At 36.5% G+C, this 23642-nt stretch overlaps 1 protein-coding gene across 19 annotated transcripts in view; it reads left to right on the top strand.

The window, feature by feature from the left end:
* The window catches only part of ZMYND11 (zinc finger MYND-type containing 11), a 139962-nt gene that overhangs the window by 85851 nt on the left and 30469 nt on the right, over nt 1–23642 (top strand). For 13 of the 19 annotated variants that reach the window (XM_029236479.1, XM_029236483.1, XM_029236478.1 and 10 more), the window contains 3 exons: nt 4896–4940; nt 7618–7779; nt 23130–23207. In XM_029236479.1, the coding sequence (XP_029092312.1) occupies nt 4896–4940; nt 7618–7779; nt 23130–23207 (285 nt within the window). Of the gene's footprint in view, nt 1–4895; nt 4941–7039; nt 7159–7617; nt 7780–23129; nt 23208–23642 lie in introns of those variants that run through there. The other 6 variants (XM_029236488.1, XM_029236493.1, XM_029236494.1 and 3 more) reach the window with 4 other exon arrangements.

The raw sequence follows: 23642 nt of genomic DNA, 5'->3' as shown, positions 1-23642 counted from the left end.
AAATTTCTTACTAAACAGCAAGCAAAAATTCCCATCACGTTTTTTTTTACTTTTAACCTGTAACCTCAAACACAAGATTTGTTAAGAGATTTTTCCATAGGATGATGGATCTATATTTAAGGCGCAGATATAAAATGATGAAACTAATTATATGTGTATCTCATGGCTATGGCTGGTGGACCACCTGGCGACCCTGGGGCTGTCTGTGTGCTATAGTTTTCATGCTCTAAGAATACTCTAGAAGGACACGTGACTGACATGGGTCACACTTGGCACAGCACAGTCATCTTACAATGGCCAGCTCTGTGTGTTTGTAGGGACTGTGTGGCCTGTGCATGCAGGCTGCTGTGTATCGGGGCCGGTTTTGAACCGCACAGCTTAGGAAGTGCCATCTACTTCTCAGACATCAGGTACTTGCATGTTTATTCAGCAGATCTCTAGCATATGGCAGTAAAGCGTCCTGTTCTAACAAAATCAGTCTTAGGGAAGGGTCAACTTTCTAATTGACACAAAGGTACCTTGTGGGCTAGTGACAGCCCTGCATGCTGGCATTTCAGTCTGGGACTCTCCTTTATAGTTTCTCCACTTTGTATATGATATGATTCCTCTAAAAGCTTGAGTTTTTAGATTGAAAGGTGTACATTATTATTTTTGTTGACTTCCTACTCATTATCAAGAGAAGAAAAAGTCAAGTAGGTATATATGGCCTTGGGAAGGAAAGGGATAGGAGTTTTTGGCTATTCATTTTTAAAACTTTATTCAAAGTTACAAAGATTCTTTACTCAGCAAGTCATTTGAAAAATGGTAGTAAAGCTCTTCTTCTTTTCCTTCTATAGCCTCTAAAAATAGTAGCTATAGCTCAGAGGTGGGGGAAAAGTTGATTCCTCTTGATAAGTCCCACAAGTTATATCCCTCGAGATACCTTGTATTAGCAAAGAGGCTGGAATCCTCTTGTATTCACGGCCATGATTATGTTGAGAAAGAGAAGGTAGGCAAGAGTGTCATTTCTTTAGGCCACTCAACTATCATTGAGCAAAGAGTCTGTTGTGTCATGTTTTTATTCTGCCTCGCTACCTTTTTTCGAATGCTTATTTTTAAAAACTTGATGCAATTGAAAAATATGCATATCTTCAACAATATTTTTATTAAACCCAGCTCTCATGTAATAAAAGCCTAACTCTAAGACTATTTCAGGATATAATTATATATAACCGTTTAAGAGGAAGCCTGTGTAAGTCAAAGAGTAGCCTCCATTGTACTGAGATTCTTTCTGCTAGGAATGGAATGATTTTTAGACATTTTGAGATGCTGATATTAACCACCATTTGTATCTCTATTGAAGTGATAATTTATTTGGAGAAACTATGATAAAATTCAGCAATAGACAAGCATCTTCGCGGTGATATTTTAAATATGTCCATTTGAGATAGTAGAATGAAAAACATAATTATTAAAAATGAGACCTCTTTCAATTTTAAATGGTTAGCTTAAATACTAGCAAAATTAAACAAGTAAAAGTATATGTACCAACCAATTTTTAAAACGACAAGCTTGCTGAACCTGGCAACACTTGTAAGTTTTCTATGGTAGTCCTTAATTTCCAGATTTCTGTCATTAAGATTCACTCATGATCTGAATAATTCTTTTACAGATCGTTTTTAAAGCTTTTGAAATTATATTGGTAAAAGGCCACTAGACCTGGGCACAGTGTGAAACTGTTGTGTTATATCGAGGCTTGTTTCTTTTGATTTTTCATTTTTTAAAGAAAGACTACATGTTTCCGTAGATTGCTTCATCTTCTGCTTGCTCTAAACTAATGTACATGGATGGTTACATTCAATCCATATTCAGTCAAGATGTTTCACGTCCTCTATTCTAACAACTTGAGAAATACATTTCTTGGGCAGAATTTTACCATTGCTCAGCTGAGTTGAGTTTGGTATTTAGCTCCCTTTGTAATAAATACAAGTTAATTTCTTATGAGTTAAACTCTTAACCCACTAAAGATAGGGAGATCTTATAAAAATATTTAATGTAATACAGGCATACCTCGTTTTATTGTGATTTGGCTTATTGTGCTTTTTTTTTACAAATTGAAGGTTTGTGGCAACCCTGCGTTGTCAGATGATGGTTAGCATTTTTAGCAATAAAGTATTTTTAAATTAATGTCTGTACTTTTTTTAGACATAATGTTATTGCACACTTAATAGACTGCAGTATAGTGTAAATATATGAGAAACCAAAAAAATTTGTGTGACTCACCTTCTTGCAATAATAGCTTTATTGCGGTGGTCTGGAACTGAACCCGCAGTATCTCCGAGGTGTGCCTGTATAAGTACAGTAGGGCCGGTGACCTTGATTTATGGATCATTTGCAGATAAAACATATCAAACGTGTGTTTTAATATTGAGGCAGTTGATATTATTTATTTGGTGACTCCCAACTTGATTCATGGTCCCTGGCACAAAGCTATGACTCTCCCCTATAATTTGACAGATACTTTTTATCTGACATTAAATAATTTGGTCACCAGTGTAGAGGATAACTTAAAAGTGTAAAACGGTGATGTTTGCTATGAGACTACTTCTCTCTTTACTTACCTGCCAGATCTGGACTCAGGGTCTCATTTCTTCTTGCGTGGTTAATGCCAGTCCAAAAATAAAGTATCACCTTAGGAACCACAGCTTACATTTTCATTTAAAGTCCTTCCACCAGGTTCGAGAGCAACTGCAGACATGAGCTCAGGTCTTGGCTGGTCAGCCCTGCTTCAGCTTCAGTACTTTTTACATAATCCAGTTTGTTCTGCTGATAAGCAGGACCTCACGCTAGTTTTTATGTAGGTCTTTAGTTAAGGTTTGATACCTTTTAAGAAGCATCATTAATGAGAATACAAATTTTATGGTTTCTTGAAGAGATTAACATGTTATGTTGGGGATAAGTGGATTTAGTTTTAGTTTACAGAGGGACAAGATAGGCGCTTCTTTCCATCTTCATCTGCTTCTCCTGATTCAAAAGGACCAGAGTCTAAAAGAAACTAAGGTTTATTATATACCTCTTAAAACTGGGCTAAAAGCTCACATCTTTTGTATAAGAGGTAGGATTGGATTTACGTCTTATTCTTCAGAAATCACACCATTAAACAGCCCTGTCCAGAAGTGTTCCCTTGCTTTGTTCTTGGAAAAATATTGAGAGGCCTGCAAACAGCTTGACTTTCCTAGCCCACTTCATAAATATAGCTCAGTGAAGTAAGATTTTTTTTTTTAAAGTTTATATCTTTGCATTTTTCTTGTTATAATTATAGTTGTCATAAATTAATCAGTCATATGTTTTAAATACCCTAAGTCCAAAACTTCATATCCCTTGGATTCTGTTGGTCTCTTTAATGTGAAATATATTTTATTATATTTATGTTAATTATGTGCAGAACTACACATTTCTTCCAAAGGTCGTTACCTGCATCAGATACAAAAATATAAACAATTGTTTATTTACTAAGTAAAGTATTAAGTAGTAAGTGAAGTATTGGTGATTATTAATTAGAAAACAGTTATACTATGGTTCTGTGTGCAAAACTGTAATGTACTTAGACGTTATTCTTGCTTTGGTGAAGAATTTCCATTTTATTCAATAGAATATTTTGGGTCACGCTATCCTGTTATACTCTTTTCACCTTGTGTGTGTGTGTATGAGAGTTCTGTCTTTTTTTGCCCTCTTTCTAAATTTTATTTCACTAAGCAATGTTTTAATATTTTAATTAAAAAATAATATTTAAAATTACTGCAAATATTTAACCATAAAATTCTTACCTCTCAATGATGAACTGAATTTATTAACAGAATTAAACTAAACCTAGAATTGTATAGAATTAATTAATTTTACATTGTATCTTTGTTAAAATACCACATGAAACACATATTTGATGATGTAAGATTTATCTGCTCATTATGTAGGAATAGGGAATTAATTTAAAAGCTGAACTCTCTTTTGAATATGAGGGTAGATAGTTTGGGAGACCCTGTCCAGACACAGTTCTCCCACTGAGCCCTCTTGCTTCAGCGTCTTCTCTAACGCCAAGTTAACAGTGTTTTTGCTCCATCTTGCTTACAGAGTCAGCTGTCTTAATGAACTTAAGGTCCTGAAGAAGAAATTCACGTGTATAATTGAAAGTGTCACATCATTTTGTGACTTGTCAATTCCTGTTTTGTGCTCTATAGCAAATAGATCATCTTAATAAACCAGCTAACAGTTTAATGAGCATTGTAACTCATTTGATTCTTACAAAAACCCTATAAGCTGGGATTTGAGCCGGTCTGGCTCCAGAGTCTTAACCGAATGCTATAAATGGTGACAGAGACGTAGATCAGCAGGCTGCCTCTTGGTGGTGGAATGTTTTCTACTAGGTTCTGAAGACAGCCTGTATAAACTTCACACTGTGGTGAATTATCAAGTTTACCACATTTACATTCATCACTCCTGATTTTTAAAAAAAACTCCAGCTTGAACCAGTTTCGGATCAATAAGACATACATTCATGATCTTGTGCAAATTTATAATGACACTGAATTTGTTAGTAAAATGTTTTTCTAACATCTTTATAGGTTTCATGGCACATGAATTCCTATAGATTTTCTCTATGTCCATTTTGTAGCTTTTGTGGTAGTGTAAAAGTTTCCTCTTAAACTAGTGATGATTCTTGAGTTTGCATGCTACTGTCTTTTCATTAATGATTAGCACATTGATAGATTATCAGTTGATATCATCTGCACAATAATATGTCGTAAAGCAAGTAATAAACAGTTTGACCATGTACGAAATCCCTTTAGCTCTGTGTATTGCCTGATATTGAGCAAAGTTATAGTGGAGAGACCAAGATTATTTTGTTTTTATTTTGAAAGGCCTACAGTATGCAGCCTTTCTCCAGGACAGCAACCCCAAACAAGGTGAACTAATTTTGCACTATGTTATTTTACTTTAATTCTGCTTTTTTAAAAATTAAATTTCTCTTTCTTTAGGCTAGCTTAGTTAACTCTTGCTAGAATTGTTCATTAAAACCATACTATCTTTACATTGCTTCTAGTTTTGGATTTTGTGCTCATAGGTTTGCTTTTTAAAAACTTTCTTGTATTGAAGTGGCATTTCACATATTATGATGTTGATCAGACTGAATGTAGAGTAGTTGCTGATTTCTGGTGAAATCCAGTGAAAATGCAAGCTTAGCTTTTTGTCATACATTATTGAGTATTAGTCAAAAGCACTGTATAAATGAATTCTGTTTACTAAAAGACAAAGCGTAGGCAACTCTACCTATAATAAACATGCTTATATCGTTTATACCTCAGAAAAATGTTTCCTGGATTCAGAATGTAGTAACTTTTGAACTTGACTTTTGCATGTTTTGTATATTCTAAACAGCTATTGCAGTGATTAGAAGAATGAACAGCACATACAGTCCCAGCTCATAATTTTTTATATCAGATAAGAGTTAGTTGTATGCCATTATATAAACATATATCCAAATGTTTTTCTACTTTTACTTCATTTGAATTACACTTTCATTTCTATAATTTTTATGAAAAACTAGGTCTAGAATTAAACACCCCATTGAAGAAAGATCCGTTTTCATCCTCGTTTCATAGGTGGATGGGAGAAGGTAGGGATAGACGAAGGTAGGAGGTGATATGGGGAGGCTGGAGCTATGGACCAAAATTGTGTTCTCTTGCTTCCTTTTCTTAGTTAACCTAGTAACTATCATTTTGAGAATCACAGGAAGATGAATTAATGTAAAAAAATTCAAATGATGAAGAATGGCAGTTTCTTTTGTTAATAATGAGTATATATAAGCCACGAAAATCCTTTAAGATGTTTCTGAACAGATACGAGGAAAATATTCTGAAATCCTTTGTTTTAAACTTGGGAAGAGTTAATTTAAAAAAAATCTTATCTCCATTGAAACCTAGATCATCAATGGTTTTTTGATACAAACATTGAAAGAGCTAAAATGCAGCTTACTTATGAGCTCTGTGAAAGGGGTACACCAATGATTGTTATTTTAGTACAGCCAGGCACCACAACTTACTGTGTCTCTGTGGCATCACTGTGTCAAACTTTTTGGGGGAGATTTTTTCCTACCATGCACAGATTAGGGTTTTCTGTCAAATCAGTATCTTACGATTTTTTAAGCAGTCTGACTGAAATTATTCCTCCAAAATCTCCAGAGTTTATACATCTGCAGCAAATAACTAAAAATGGTCATGCTTTTTTCTTTATTACTTTGGTTGATAAAGACCACCAATTTCTTACTAAAAAGCAAACCAAAAAGTTTACATTTTTGTAGAACTTACTAATGTACTTTAGCCATGACTCTGAACGTAGATTGGAAGGTGTGAATTTCAGAACAGTAGCAGCTCCCTTCACTTTTGAAGGAGAGAGACAGACGTAGCCTTCTCATATGGTCAAGCAGTAATACATTTGAACCTTAGGTGCCAGTGAGTCAGTGCTTACTAGACAAGTGCTTTATCGAAGCCAATTTATTGGGGGAGTTATTGATGTAAGAGGGAATGAAAAAGCTGCTCTCTCCCAGAAGCAGAGTAGACAGTGATTTATAAAAAGAAAAATGATGGCAGAATCCAAGTTTGAAATTTCAAGATCCCCATTGGGAAGTGGCCTTGATAACACTAAATGTGGGTTTAACCCTTATTCATGTAACCACCACATCTACAAAAGAAGGTTGAGAATTAATCCATCACTCTTAACAGGGGTATTTTTTGATAAAAGCTAAGAGTGATATTTATGAAGAATGAATTCCAAATTAAGGGAGCTTACACTATTCTCCTTTTTGTGTTTAAATGGTACTGGCTGTACAAAAAAAAAGAGTGTAACAAAAAAGAAAATGTTGAAGAAATCTGTATACCTGCAGTTATGGTCTTTTATTTCCAGGAATAGTCCCAATAAGAAAATAAGCCTGCTTCCTTTTTTGTTTTTTTTTTTTGTGGTAATGTCCTTTGGAGAATGTGATTAAACCTTTAGTTTCACATTTTCAATTTATTTTTCCAAATTCAACAGACCCTGAAAATTTGACAACCTATCAGAACATGGACATTCTGATTAATGGTTATTTTCAATAAAGCATCCAATACCATGGATGAGAAGATAAGAATAGTGAGCATCACCATTTATTACTATTCTCTCTGTTCCCAAAGTATGCTAAGTACTTAGTATATTTTTAAAAAATCAGAACAAAACAGAGGTTTGTTTATTTGAAATACTAAGTTATAGATCTTGCTTTGGGGTATTCCATTTACTGAAGAAATTATCCCATAGACTATATAAAAATGAAAGATAATGTTAGAACTGGGATTGGCTTTGGACTTATTTCATTTTGGACTGGTTTTGTTATCAGATCACCTTAAGATATTTCTGAATATTAATATGTTTAGGAGAGAACTAAAAATTTAAAGAAGCGAATTTCTAGGTATTTTTTCCCTCTTGTTTTAACACAGTAAATGTCTAAAATTGTTTATAATGCCTAACTTCTGATGGACTTTAGTTTCAATTTTGTTCTTAGTCATTGCAGATATTGACAAAATGTCATACGAAACTATTTTGTATTTTTTGTAGGACTGGGAAACAGAAAATCATGACTGGTATTGTTTTGAATGCCATTTGCCTGGAGAGGTGTTGATATGTGACCTGTGTTTTCGTGTGTATCATTCCAAGTGTTTGTCTGATGAGTACAGGCTTAGAGACAGCAGTAGTCACTGGCAGTGCCCAGTTTGCAGGGTGAGTACCTATGAGCTTTAATGTGCTGGTCAGAGGGGTGGAATTCATTAATAATAGCTGCACAAAGATATCCCAGGTGGTCTTGCCAGGTTAATGGATAAAGTACTGGAGGGTGGGGGTTATCTACTGCAATGTTGGTTAATGAACATAGAACACTCATAAATGAATATCACAGGACACATATTCAGGGTATGGATTTTAGAAAGTTTCAATCATGTAAAAATATACTCTTTTCTCTTACTTTACAATTCCCTCTGGATTGTGTGACTCTTTAATGGATAGCCTTTAGGAATCAAGAACCACTCTCCCATGCCAAGGTCTGTTCAGCCAGTCCTCTCTGCTTCTCAGAAAACACAGGTAGCAAAAGGCACATTGTTGGAAACGTTCTGTATCTACTTCCCATTTTATATCCATGTAATGTTGCCTTTATTTTTTGTCATATCATGGGTTAGTTTATTTCTTTTATTTGGAGGGTGGAGGGATGGAACAGTTGTATATAAAGAATTCTACAAAATGAAATAGTCTGGTAGGTAAAATAGGTACTTCCCACAATTATTTTCATTCATATTATTTCCCCGTTGAAAAGTATACATGGCTGTGCTTGTTGGTTGCAGATGTGGTATGTGTGTATATGAGTGATGTGAGATGCCTAAACACTACATTATGTATGGCATTGACGGTGATCAGTAGAGAATTATTTGATTGGAACTTCTATTGTTTTGTACTTAAAATTGTTAAGATACTTACTTGGAACCATGCAAATTGCCCAGATTACTCATGAGTCCTGTTGGTGAATATGTTTTATAATACTCATTTATTTGTCCAAAAAAAGTTTTGTCTTTATCTCCTCTTTGGTATCAGCTAAAAATTTCCTGGCTCATTTGCCAGCACGATGAGCAAAGTACAGTGTTCATTCTAGTCTTCCCTTAGTGTCTGTGGCTTTGTATTACCTTGGTATGTTTCTTAACAGCACTACTGTACATATTCAGTAGGCAGAGAAAAAAAAGACCATAGGGATTGTATTTTAAAAATGTGTAATGATGACTTGTAATCAAATGCCTAAATGCTAGGTAAGTCGTGGTAAATCCCTAGGTCTGAATAAATCAGTGTCAGGCCTCAAGGTATAGACCTCCTCTTTGAGGTCTGCAAGAATTACAATGGCTACAAGAAATCAGTGTTATTGGTCGTGTGGGAACTGCATTAATACTCATAATTTACTCTCATGGATTTGTGTTTTACCAGTAAATATCTCCTGGTTTTTGGTAACAATTTACACTAGAGGAAGTAAAGAATTAATGAGATCTGAAGAACAAAAGCATTAATGTAGTGAAAATATAAAAGAGGTGTGGTCACTGATCAAATAATAGGGACTCAGGGACTTAGGAAATACAATTCTGGACACACCTGTGTCTTTATAGCCATAGCTTTTTAATATCTAATATTTAGTTCATATTTTCATAGTAAAGAATTTAAACAAAAACACTGGGATTTTTGAGGTTGGGTTAAACGTGATGGTAGATGTTTTATATTCCTTACATGAAGAATGGAAGTTGAACATTTATACCTTTGAAGAAAATGTGTAATACTTTCTCCATCAGAATTCACTATCAAGTAGTCAGATTCCATTTTCTAAATGTGTTTGCTCTACTCTTTACTGATAAGATGAAAAATTTTAAATTTCAGTGAGTTGCTGGCTCACACAGAAAAGTGATAGCCAAAGTAGAACTTAGCCAATCCCATCCTGCCTTTCTCTTCTTTCCTTTGGTTTTCTTTTTGTCTTTGTCAGGCTAGATATTTTCACATTGTGATATAATTATGCTTACTGAAATGATGCTGTGAGTCAATAAAAAATTGTGATTCACATATTCCTTTCATAGACTGTGAGCTACTCTTTCGTTAGACTCAAAAAGCCTGTGTCTGGGTTGGGGATGGTGAGTTTTAGCTTGAGCTTTAAAAATTCCAAAGAGATAGTTATTTCTATGTTAGATCTGTTCTATTTTTTAAATTGTTATGTTCAAGAAAAGGATAAGTGCTAACAGTTTCTTTCCTGAGAAAAGGGATAATAATAACCTTGAGATTCTAAGAGAATTTTAAATATCTTTTTTGGTTGGTTTTGGGTTAATTTATTTTTTTAAACGATGTGTCAAGACTTCCAGTAAAGCTGTTTTTAATAATCTAACATGAGAGTGACTGACCAGATTTAAATATTCTTGGACTAAGAGAACTAAGTCTATAGACCGAAACTTAAAAATTATGGTTCCAAGTCAGCATAATGACTTCTCTACTTTTCTTTGAAATTAATGTTTGGAAAGAATATATATTAATTAGATTTACTAATGAGGAATTTTGAAGATAAGATGCGAGGGCCAAATTTCAGTACAGGATAGAAGCCAATCACTGCTATATAAAATTGAAGATGAAAACATTTTTAATACTTTATACTGGTCAGAAGACTTGTTTTTATATAACCTCTGTCCCTTACAGCATTGAATAGGTTACCTCTCACCCAGCTGTGAGCTGTTACCAGATTCACTTCAGCTCAGGTAACTTTATATCATATATCTGATGAATTCCAAAATATCTTAAGAAGGCAATGATGGGAATTTTTCTCAATTTAGAATAGTTTTTTCAGTTTTCATAATAAATCTCAAGAATCTCAGAACCCTGAAGATATTTCTTTGGAATGTATGCCTTTCTAAACAATAATTAAACTATTGTTTTACAAGTACAGTAGATTGTTATTGAAATAGAGCCTATGAATATCAGATTGGCATTTTGCTTTGAAAAAAGTTCCAAGTAATGTCCTGTTTCACACTCCTGTTACTGAGAACTCTTATTAATTGAAAATAAAAAAGAATTTTAAATTACTGTTTTAAAAGTTTACTGTAAAAAAAAAAATTCAAATAATTTAGAGGAGGATAAAGCAAAAAAATAAAATTCCCAGAAATGCAACTGCATCATAGGTGAATGTGCTCACAGACCTCTCTGTGCGCACATGCACATCCATTTGTATCCATCTGTGTAACTGGATGGATTGATGGCTTACATACACTGCTGGATCATAGCCAGTTTGCTTCCTCAACAATGTCCCAGACATCTTTTTTCTACAGTGTGAAAGGGCTTCCCTGATGCACATTTATGTTGTTTCCATGTGCTGTCTGACAAGCAACACTGCACTGAAACTCACCTGTCAGGGTGGGTGGGGGATGGGACACCAGTACCACCGTGTTTGGGATCGTGCCCCCCTTACACCTGGAAGAGCAGTCTGCTTATAATAATTTATTTCTGTATGAAACTGAAGTTTATATTTTGTTATATTTACATATATTTGAATTTTATATTCCTGAAATAGCCATGAATTTTCCAGAAAAAGAGAAAACCATAACTTTTAAGTGAAAATTGCTTTAGAGATTTTATTTGCCTAAAGGATATATCTTCTAAACAAAATGTAGTCAGTTATATGTTTAAAAAAGAGAATTAATTTACATATGTCTACCTAATTCTGTTTGATTGCCTTCACAGGATAAATAAATTCATTGAAGTGGAATTCTTAAAGGATAGGCACATTTCAGTTTGTGATTAAAAATATCACCAAGTTGTCCTTCAGAAGATTATACCCATTTATACCAACATTGAAAGTATTCTCCAATTTTTTGTTACCAATTTGATAGGCTCCAAATGGATATCTCATTTTAATATTCCTTCATTTTCATTTATATGGTTTGCAGGTTACAGTCATTTTTTCCTTGATGCTGTAATTGCAGAAGGCAGGCCTGTGTGTGTGCACAAGACTGTGTGTGTGTGCGTGTGTGCCTGTGAGCATACGTGTATGCAATGTATGTCTGTGTGTGAATGTGTATGTGTGTATGCATGTCAGAGTTGTGTGTATACATGTGTATATGCATTTGTGTGTCGTGTGTGTGCAGCTATGCATGTACATGTATGTGTGTGTGCGTGCATGCACGCACTGCACACTTGCTGGCCTCCAACCCTGCTGGTAAACATCATGGTACTATTTGAATGATATCTACTCGGGTTTTTTAATACATGGGCAAGGTGACATCTTACAGGAAACCCTAAGACCACCCCCAAGGTTGGTGCTATGTTGCCTTTTAGATCATAGCTATCTGGTAGATCTTTTTATGGGCATGGAAGTGTTCTCTCTGTGCTGTCCAGTAGGAGCCACTGGGCATGTGTCTGTTGAGTACTTGAATGTGGCTTGGAGACCCAGGAACTGGATTTCAGTTTGGCACGTGTGGCTTATGGCTACTTACTGTATTAGACAGTGCAGTGTTATAACTGCATATCTAAATGCCTGTAGTACTCCAAGAGAAACATTTTGGTATAAAATGTCAGCCTCATGAGTGGCCTGGCATTTGTTCTCCCCATCAAGCCATAGTTACGACTTGGAAGAATTCTAAAGGAAGGTTATAAACCAGCTTGCGCCCTGCCGCCCCTCCTCTGCACAGCAGATTGTACAGCAAGCACTGCATTGTGGCTGTGTAAGTTACAGTGTGGTGTAATGTAATGTATAGTGCACAGATCAATGGCTACAATATTTGATAGCGCTGTGTTTGCTATTAAGCTGGTACTTCCCAAAAATCAGATCAACTGCAGGGGAAACTGTATAGCAAAACAAAATAGTTGGCACTTTCCAGGCTAACAATTCTGAGACAAAAGTATTTTGAAAGGTCCCTATTTCCTCCATCCTCTTTTAATATGTTCATGTTCCTTACATAAATGAATTTTGTTTTTATAACTTTAAGGAGTTGTAGATTCATGCTACTGCTTTCAAATTCAGATAAATGAAAATTTTATGTTAGGACTAAAATCTGTCATTAGGGAGAAGAATGGAGGGCTCTGAACTGTGCTCCCATGGAAAGTACTAGAATGGGAAGTCTGCAGTGACCTCCTTGCCTCCTTTTCCATATTTGGTCCACTGTGCTGCTCCGGTGAAATCCATCCAAAGATTTTTTTTTTTTTAATTGAGGTATAGTTGACATACATATTATGTGTTTCAGGTGTACAACATAGTGATTCACAATTTTTAGAAGTTATATTCCATTTAGTTGTTATAAATATTGGCTATATTTCCTGTGTTGTACTAAATATCCTTGTAGCTTATTTATTTTATGCATTGTAGTTTGTACCTCTTATTCCCTTACCCATATCTTAGGCTTTTATAATTGTCTTATAATATAAAAATGTTGTATTACTATTTATATCCTTAACATCTTTGGTTCACTTTACATCCCGTTTATGATGCACTTGTAGTGACTTACATATGAAGGGATCAACTTAAGTCACAAAAGAAAAAAATACCATTCGAAGTATTGGGTAGGGGATACATTATTCCAGTGTGTCTTTAAAACTATAGAATACTCGTCTGCCCACAAATGTTTCATATGGTATTTTTCTCTGTTTAAGGGTCACAAACTTTAAAATTTGTGTTAATGTACAGATGTATGGTGAATCAACTTAGCCTACTGATAAAATACAGAAACACAAGACAATGTAGATAAGAAAATGAAGAAGAATTTATATGGGAGAATTTTACTTATTTAAGAATACTTTGGTTCTACATCTAATCCTCAAAGCTCTCCCAAATCTGCAGTGCCTGATTCTCTGATGCTTGACTAGTAGGCCATCTAAGGAGATCCGAGGAAGGGAGCTACACCAGTAGGAATTATTCCTAAAATCTCCCTACTACTGCAGCTTCTCCTTAAAATATTTAGAATGAAGATGTCTATTTTACAGGAAACTTAATAGATATATACAGAAAGAAGTCTATAGAAAGCATTTAAAATTAACTTTTAGATTGGATGTTAATCCCCAGGTACTATATATTTTTTTCACATGGGGTATAGTATACTCGTTAGACAGCTACTGAAAACAAGGGAATTTAACTGTTTACTAAAACTAAACCAAGACTGAGTTGCTATTTAGGAGGTCACCATGGGTACATACTGACCTGTCACTGTTAACTTAGTTCTGGGTAAGTTATATTTGAGTCATTTGTACTGTGACTCCTGATGAAAGCTATTTCCTGAAACTGGAGATAGAAATTTACTTCTGAATTCATTTTTCATTCTTTTGGGTATGTAGGCAGTATAGTTTTTTCAAATCTCAAAATTAAGGAGAATTCTCATTTAATGTAAAGAGTGAAACAGGACAAAATGCGAAACGAAAATATTTTGAACGTATATTCTTTACTCTGTGTATCTACTGTGAAACTGTATTCTTTCTGATTAGTCTTCCTTTTTTAATGTGGGAAGTTTATTAATATTTTCACCCTGAAAGTAAGTACCTTTACCTTCAAGATACATATTATCAATTCTGGAGTAGAGATTTGATTTTTAAATAAAATAGAAGAAGCGTTTTTTAAAAATGTAGACAATCATAGTATTAAAAGCTACGAATGAACATTAATCAAATTTTTTTTACAATTTTTAAAGACAATGGGGTCTTATTTTTATACTCACAAAAGTAGAAAATTAATTTTTAAGAAGATCTTTGTCTGAACCAATTACTTTATAAGGCAGTTTTGGTATTCATTCCCGGCTTTACTAGAGGAAAAAGTAATGGGAACATTGATAAAGGATTTTTTTTTTTTGCGGTACGTGGGCCTCTCACTGTTGTGGTCTCTCCTGTTGCGGAGCACAGGCTCCGGACGCGCAGGCTCAGCGGCCATGGCGCACGGGCCCAGCCGCTCCGCAGCATGTGGGATTTTCCCGGACCGGGGCACGAACCCGTGTCCCCTGCATCGGCAGGCGGACTCTCAGCCACTGCGCCACCAGGGAAGCCCTGATAAAGGATTTTTAAAATTGGATCTAGGATATAAAATTGTAAAATCTCATGTATTGTTATATAAGCTCTTTATAAAACTACCTGGAGCCAAGCAAGAAAGAAAAAATCCACACTTTCTACATTGCCTCCCCATGATGAATTTAACAAGTTACAGTCAGAAAGTGTTGGATGTGAGTGTGAAATGTTTGGGGTGTATTTTGTCCTTGAGATGTATCTTTTTGGTGGCTTTTAAAAAATGTTAATTGAGCTTTATCTTTTATTTTTAGCTATAAGGGATTAAAGAGATAATAGTTGGACTGGTTCCTACATCAAGATGGTTACAACTTAATCTAGATAAATAGAAAGCTCATTTAGTGTTTCCAGTATTGATGTACTGAAAATATGTACAAAGTGCGCACAATTTCCTTTTATTGTCTCTGCAGGTGATGAGGCCGGAGAGGAAGGGGTGGAGAGGTAGGAGTGGGGAGGTAGGGGAAGGAGTGGGGAGGTAGGTAGTGTAATGTTGGCTGGTTGTCAGCCTCATTAAGCAGAGAACATATGATACTCATTCCGTGACCCCAAAACAGAGACATGTAAGTTATTTTCAGAAGAGAGTATGGAAAGGTTTACTCCATTGAAGAATCCGTCCTCCCTCTGCCTTTTGAATCTTGTTCTTTCTTTAAAGACTAGTGTTGGTAGAAGATGGAAGGAACGAGGAGACACAACCTGTGTTCTATGAACTTTTTCGAATGTCCCTTTCCTATTCTTAAATCCCTGTAATCTGCTGCGAAAGAACTTAAAGTTATGTCCAAAAGTAAATTTAATTTTGAATGATAAAATTCCTGACATAACAAGAATAACATAACACCCTTCTCTCTATAGCTAGTATTATAGCAATTTCTATGTGGATGTAGTGGATATAGAAATACTCCATGTTTTCACAATACCAGTCAGTTGTGTGACTTGTGGAATTAATTTGAGACTATACTTTAATAGTTGGTAAATCACCCTGGACTGGCAGATACAAAGCTGATTATATCATCTGAACTTAGTCAAAACCTCCCAACCTCAATCAGAGAGCAAAGAGTTGACTCTGTTAAAATTAATAAATATAGATACAGCTGAAGTAGCATTCAGTGCTGTTTTGTAAATCTCCATGAAGAAGTCTGGAAACCCTGTGCATTAGTGATTCAGTAGGAGCAACTTCTCAAGTAGAGAGTGCTTGGGAGTAGAGTCATGTTTGCCAACACACTCCAAGAATCCACCTCAACATGTTCTTTGTGGTTTGAATTATCCTCCAAGTTCAACTTTTACCTATGAGTAAGAAGGCATATTTGTGACAGCCTAGGGGAGATTTTTAAACTTAAGTTTCTTTAACTTAAGTTTCAAAAAAAACAAAACCAAAAAACTAGTGCCAGAAACTCAAGTGAAAATGATTGTTGCTGGGCTGACCATGGGAGATGTAGGATGGAGCTATAGGGAGTCATGCACTCCGAATGCAGAAGTGTTTAACCAAGTTCCTACGCTGGTGCTGGCAGCAGGTGTGTTCTGTTCTTCTGCTCTTGTAGAGGAGACTTGATTTCAGTGTGTCAGTACTGGGGGTGAACAAGACTGAACATTGGTATATTTTTAGAAGACTGTGCTAGAAAGTGATTGTCATTGAGGGGCTGCTGGGGTCCCAGTGGTACAGAGGAGAAATAGTAGGGCTTGGGGCCACTCCCACCAGACCAGCTCTACTGCTAAAATCTCAGATATTGGGTTTCTTATAAATTCTTTGATTCCTTTGTATTCCAGCATTACACGTGGTTATAGAGAATATTGCAGAGCCCCTGATTTCCTTAACGTAGGCAGTTTATGTGCAGCTAAAATGCATTGGGATTCATTTCTGTTCTTTGATTACAGATAGTTATGGAGGAGAGCTTGGAGCTTCCTGGTTCCTCTGACAATATGGGTAATTTATATGCAGACTAGTGTTTCTCCAATAAGCCCCAGAGACCATCTGTAGCAGAATTACTGGATGTGCTTGTTTAGAACACATCCTTGGGGTTGAGGCTCAGGAGTCCTGCACACTCACATCAAGTGAGCCTCTGATCGTTAGAGGACATCAGCCATGTTTAGGGGTCATCTGACAGTGAAATGGTACATTAACAATGGTTTATAGTGGCTTGAATGTGCTAATACAGCTTGGGTGTGAATAAGTATTTCACATTTTGGAAGGATCTTGTATTGTTGAGTTCAACTACATGGAATGTTTTTTTCTAGTAGGCAATGAAGTTGGTTAGTAATGACTGCCATTAGTTCAATTCAACTAGTATTTATTGAGTATTTACTATTTGACAGATACTGTACGAGGCCCTGGCAAAAGAACACTGAACTAGACCATCATGGACCCTGCTGTCATAGAACTTATAGTCCAGGGGTTGGCAAACTACGACCCATGGGCCAAATCAAGCCCACCACCTGTTTTTGTACTGCTCATGAGCTGAGGGCGGGTTTTATACTTTCAAATGGTTGAAGAAAAAGAGAAATAATATTTTGTGACATGTGAAGGTTATAAGAAATTAAAATTTCAATATCTACACGTTTTATTGGAACACAGCCCTGTTCATGGAACGCATGCATTATTTATAGCTGTCTTCTCACCACAATGGCAGGGCTGAGTAGTCAAGACAGCCACTAACTGAATGTCCTCAAAGCCTAAAATAGTTACCATCTGGCCCTTCACAGAAGTTTGCCTGCCTCTGGTCCAGCCTGCTGTGGGAAGAACATTTTGGGTGTTGGGAATCCCCAAGAAAGTGGGAAGCCCTTGTTAATAACAGACTTGGGAGCTTGGATTTGGCGAGGTGAGCAGCACAGATATATTATCTAAGGAAAAGACCCCTGGATTTCTGATTTTACACTTCTTTTTTTTCTTTTGGATACTTGGTGTATAGAAGTGGTATTTCCAGAAGTTAATTCTCTGCTAAAATATGTTTCTACAACTGAAGTGCCCTATGTTTCTAGGGCACATTGAAAATTCCAGACTATTCAGTCCTGAATGTTCCTTCAAATAATGGTGCTTGGGCATCATTATCAATAATCAGCTGTGGATAGACCTTGACAGGATCAAAACTTGTTCCTACCTGCTTCCAGCCAAAAAACACTGTAAGGCACTGAGCATGGCTGAATTACTTTATTCACGTTTTGTCTTGTGGTATCTACCTAGACTCATTTGATTTGCTGTAATCCAGCCATTATTGTAACTGGCTTAAGAATTCCTTACTCAAGAAGGTATTCAAGATTTTCTATTATTTTTCCCTTAAAGGGAAGCAGCCCCTCGGTTATCTGTAATATACCTAAGTGCATCTTAGGTTAGTGGATGTCTTATCCACCTCTGTAACACAGCTTTGGCCATGTGATTTCTGTTGTCTAACAATGGTTGCAGCAACTTTGGGCATGTAATAGGAAGTTTCGCTCTTTATTATTTGTAGATATTGACCAAAGCCACTCCTGTATGCTGCCAGGTGATATGGACAGTTACCAACACTTACTGGGCTTCACTCTGGTGGATCCTGAGCTGTCACTCTTACAAAAAGGCCTTTACTGAGGAGTTCTGTGGTCTGCAAAGCAGTTCTTCAAAGTCTGAGAAAGAATTGGATCTGAAATAATCTGCAGATTTTATACAGCACTATTTTTCTCTTTTTCTTACCTTGTTGTCAAGAGCTATCTGCTTAGTTATGTTACAAGCAGAATGGTGTTTACCTTAGAAGCTACCTCTTTCATTTCTCTTATAGTGGCTTTTTTCAAGCCACGCCAATGTCCTGGTTTGGCCGACAGGCACTAACTCTGCTGTGACTGTCACATAAGGCAGCTCACAACATGCTAACTAAGATGTCCTTAGAAGTCTTAGGGTGCAGCCCTGGATGGAGCTGTGTGCTCTGTTGATTTCCTTTGTGAAATACCAACTCTCTAAATCATAACCAGAAAGTGTTAAAAAGAAAGCCCACAAGTTTAGCAAATGTGAAAGCATCTTATAACAAGTGCTTCGTCCCTACAAATTGTTGGAAGAGATTTTGCATCTGTTCAGGGTCTTCTCTTTTGTTTGCTTCCCTTCTCTGAGCAAGTGCCTCAGCCTGCACGTGTGGGAAGTGGGCTCCCTCAGCCTCCTGGATACACCTACCAACTGGAGTGTTCACACGCACTTCAGTTCTTGCCCTACATCTTCAGTAGAATCCCATATCTGCCACCAGAAAAGGTGTATTGGGCAGCAAGTAAGAAAATAAACAAGTAACATAGAGGCTTTCAAAAAAATAATCCTCCTTGGATAGGAAACTTCTTTTGGTGACTCCTATACAGCCAGAATGATTGAAGTTTTAATATGTTAACTGAAGAGAACCAACAAATAGTTGAAACGTAAGAGAGGTGCCTTTCTGTTAGTGTGAGCAAGTAGGCAGAGAGGCTTCTAGATCTGGTGTCACTTTAGAAGCCAGCTTCGCAGCTCTGCCTCTTGACTCTTCTTGGGACAGCAGCAGAGGCGAGTTGGGCCACTGTATGTGTTTGTGTAAGAAAACAGCCTCTCTTATGTTGCTGTGCAGTGGTTCTCAGTCGGGACTGCCTGTGAGAAATACCTGGGGTGTTAGGACTGCCAGTGCCCAGGCTCCTCTGTAAATCAGTGTCAGCACCATCTCTGGGTGGCACCTAGACAGTGGTGGCTTTTCCCTTGGAGGTAAAATTTACATTGCAGTGATTTGCACAAGTCTTGAATATGCCACTTGAGAAATAGACAAATGCACACATAGCTCTGTACCCAAGTCCCACCGACATGACCATTGAATCCCACCCCATACTAGATGGGCGTCACTGTCATTAGTGTCCATCAGATAAGTTGTTCCTGTTCCAGAACTTTGTATAAATGGACATTGGTGTTTTTTTAAAGGCTTTCCCAGGCGGTTCTAATGCACAACCAGAGGTGATCAGCACTGAAGTGGGATGCCTAAATCTGGGTGGCACTTTATAAAATGTGTAGGGGACTTTCTAGGTAGTAATATTTTGCCAGAGTTGGAGCTGTGAAGGGTGGGGGTGGGTCACATCCATTTAGCCACAGAAAGTCATCCATCCCCCTTGTTTCCTTTTACATTTTGCTGAAATATAGTCACTTTCCTAAGCGTATATCACCACTTTCAATTGCACACTGAAGAGGAGAGATACTCTAGCACCTTACTCTAAGCAAATTTAAACATGATACAAAATCAGATTTTTATCCTCTAATTTATCATTTATTATAGTTTTGTAAAATTAAGGCCCTCGGCCTGAACTCTGTACATTTGGAGTCTTCCCAGAAAGAAATGTTGCTGCACATGGTTATGCTAAATTAGCAATTAATCTAAAAATGTTTAAACAGGTGAAACCAAAGTAAAAGCATTCTGAGAGCACGTAATACCCATGTATTTTGTAGATTCTCTATGGAAAGGAAATAGGAACTGAAAATAGACCTTCATTTAAACAGGGGAATTACATGAACAATGTAATGCACAGTTACCTAAACTTAAGCAAAGTAAAATAGGGTTTTCCCTACTGTTTCAAAAAGTTTCAATATTTTTTTATTTCAAAGAAAGAACCAGTTGGTTAGGATATTTTAGCTATACAGGCATACCTCGGAGGTATTGCAGATTTGGTTCCAGACCACAACGGTAAAGCAAATATCACAAATCAAGTTAGTTGCACAAACTAGTTGGTTTCTGGATGTACATAGAAGTTATGTTTAAACTAGTAAGTATGCAATAGCATTATGTCAAAAATTAAAAAGTACTTCATCGCTAAAAAATGCTAACCATCGTTTGAGCCTTCAGTGAGTCATAATCGTTCCGTAATAGTAACATCAAAGATCATTGATCAAAGATCACTGTAACAAATATAATAATATAGTAATATTGAAAAAGTCTGAAATACTATGAGAATTACTACATGTGACCTAGTGACACTAAGTGAGCGAATGCTGTTGGAAAAAGGGCACCGATAGACTTGCTCAATGCAGGGTTGCCACAAACCTTCAATTTGTAAAAATCACAGTATCTGCGAAGTGCAATAAAATGAGGTATGCCTGTAGAGATATTCTGATTCTAGCACTGCATAAATTTCACCCACAGAGAAACATTGAATTGCTTTATTTTCTAAGGCTTTAAAACCAAAAGGAGTTGGATTCTAACTAACAGTGAAGTACTTCATAGGTTGATGTTGAGAGTGCAGAAATGAGAAAAAAATATTACTGTGCATGTGTAGAATACACAGCAGCCCTGGAGACAGGGCAGCCATGTTGCAGGGGATGCAGTGAGCACCCATCCCCACCGTCGCCTCTCAAGTGATTGTAGACGTCCCAGCACTAGTGGACATCGGCTTCAAGAGCACTCATTGCCTGGTTGAGCTCGAGGTATTCAATGGGAGACCCAGAGAGGAGAGTGTTCCCACCCTGCTTAGTTTGGTACAATTTTTAGTGAGCCTTAAAGTAATATTTCAGCACTGCATACAGTGCTGGTTGTATATTTCACCGGAATAATATGTTACCTATTAAAAGAACCATGACCACACAGATAGTATTACAAGACTTCTAATCTGATGTAGGTTGCTGTTATACCTGAGTTTATACACAATTGTGTGATTCAGTGACCAGAATGATATTTGGGATCTGCAGTGTTGGTAGTCCTCCCAAAATATTTCAGAGTTGGCATGATAGAGCATGTAGTTGGAAGCATTTGGCTTTTTTGTTTGTTTGTTTTCGGCCATGCCATGCGGCTTGCAGGATCTCAGTTCCCCAACCACAGATTGAACCCGGGCCATGGCAGTGAAAGCCCGGAATCCTAACCATTAGGCCACCAGGAAACTCCCTGGAAGCATTTGTTTTTATTCTCCTCTCTTTTTAAGGGAATATAGGTTTCCCAGGAGGTGAGGAAAAAGCCTTCTTGGCCTTCTTACCCTTTCTTCCCTATATCCAATAGCTCATCAAGCTGTTTAGTATAGAAAGCAGTACTTGGAGGGATGGCCGTGCTAGCAAGAATGTTTACGCAAAAGCATTAATAGCTGATTGTGTTTCAGATCCACTGTTTTACTCTGGCTTACAGGAGGGAGCAGTTAATAGTTCTCATGTGTTTGTGTGCCTGGGACTCACTGGGGATTTTGTTTAAAATGAGAACTTACAAGCTACATCAAAGTCCCTTTCCCCAGAGATTATAAAACCTGGGGTTCAGGAAATGTCACTGCATTTTAAACTCCACATCTACACCATTGGTACTTGGTCTTGGCCAGATGTCACAACCACCTGAGGAACTTAACAGTGAATGAATGAACTTTCCCTTAGAAATTCCAATTCAGATGCTCAGGGGTGGAGCCCAGCTGCATTTTATGGGAGTCCACCAGTGTATCTGAGGTATGGCCGGGGTTGAGAAAAACTGCTCCATAATAAAACTGCACAGGTCATAGAATAAAGCTGAGTAAGGAGAGCACTGACTGCATTGCCAAAGAATCCAGGTGAGGAGGAAGGGAGGGGATCATGTCAAACATGAAGTGTATGAAAGTAAGTCTCCAGCTCAGAAAACAGTTTTCCACTTTTTATGCAGATATTTTAATGTTGTGTATGTATAATCAGTTTGCTTAAGCCATAGCTAAGGTTTCTCATTTACATGAGAAATTTTTGCTCCTTCTTCCATTGTACTTAGGATATTGAGATGACTTCCTGTGTATAAAATTATTTTGGGAGTAAGTAATAATACCAGAGACTCATAATGTAGCGGCCTGAAAAAGTTAAAGTGTCTATTAAATAGTGGCCCAAACCTACTCAGTCCTCTGCAGTGCAGTCTACTTATGGTCCAGTGTCTGTCATGGTATATTAACCTTGACTAGGGAAACAGGAACATTGGTCCTTGTTTCCTAGCTGTCTAGAAATGACATAAAAGTTAAAAAATCCTGTCTTTTTTTCTTCATGTAAAGTTAATTTTCTGAGATAAATTAAGGAACCTAATTAGCTTTTAGGCAAGACTAACAGAAATTGGAGTTATTACTGAAGAGATCCGTGACACTTTAGAATAGTTATGTAGATGTGTGTGCTGCAGTGTATGTAATTCCTTTGTGACACAGACATTTAATAATCTTTTTAACAGAGAATAATGTTATGTTGAAATTCATCATTCAATATTGCTATTTTAAAATATTCCCTAAAGGATTTCAGCCATTAATTTTTTTTAATAAAATAAGTGATTCTACATTATATCATTATTGTATCATTATTGTTATTGTCATTATTTCTTTTCATCTGAAAATTGGTTGAAGTTTTAAACATCAAGAAAAGAAAAAAATGCATAGTTCTCTAAGTTATTATGTCAAGGACAGTATAATATTTTCCGATTCTTACCTTGTTAAATGCTGTTTTTGGTATGCAAATTTTGAAGATTTCTCGGCATCAGATAATGTTGGAAATAGTACATCTTTTAAGAAAATCTTTGCACACTATAATCTTTTATATAAGAGACATCTTTTACAAGAATATAGACTTATAAATGATCAGATTTTATCTTGGCCTTTTCTATCTTCAACAGAGCATCAAGAAGAAAAATACGAACAAGCAGGAGATGAGTACGTACCTGAGGTTCATCGTCTCCCGCATGAAGGAGAGGGTGAGTCCTGTAAGGGGGGCTCTCAGAATCGCCCAGAATATATTTCACTCTGGCTTACTCCTTAAAAGTTAGTGACTGACAAGGAACAAATATGCATAGAGCAGTATGAGGGGTGGAAACCACTGCTGTCCCGTTTCTTTTGTGCAGTAAATAGTTCTATAAAAGGCTTTTACATTTGTTTTGTCTTTGTTTTCAACTCAGGCGTTTCTTTAGCTGTATTAGATTAGAAACATTTATATTTTAAAATTCCATTTATCAGAATGAACATTTTCATTGATAGTGTTTAAAGTGAAATTGAATTTTCCAAAATAACTGTTCTTTCTATTCAAACCTTAAGGAATGCCACATTAAACTATAGTGCATGTACATTTTTCATTAAGTTCTAAAGTACTTGTTGTTTAGAAATTGATGTTTTACCCCTCTCTCTAGCCACGT

This window comes from Monodon monoceros, unplaced genomic scaffold (genome assembly GCF_005190385.1).
Source record: "Monodon monoceros isolate NGI ecotype Baffin Bay Population unplaced genomic scaffold, NGI_Narwhal_1 Super_Scaffold_21, whole genome shotgun sequence".
NCBI lineage: Eukaryota > Metazoa > Chordata > Mammalia > Artiodactyla > Monodontidae > Monodon > Monodon monoceros.
Note: the sequence above shows the minus strand (reverse complement) of the source record. Positions and strands in the feature narration are given on the sequence as shown.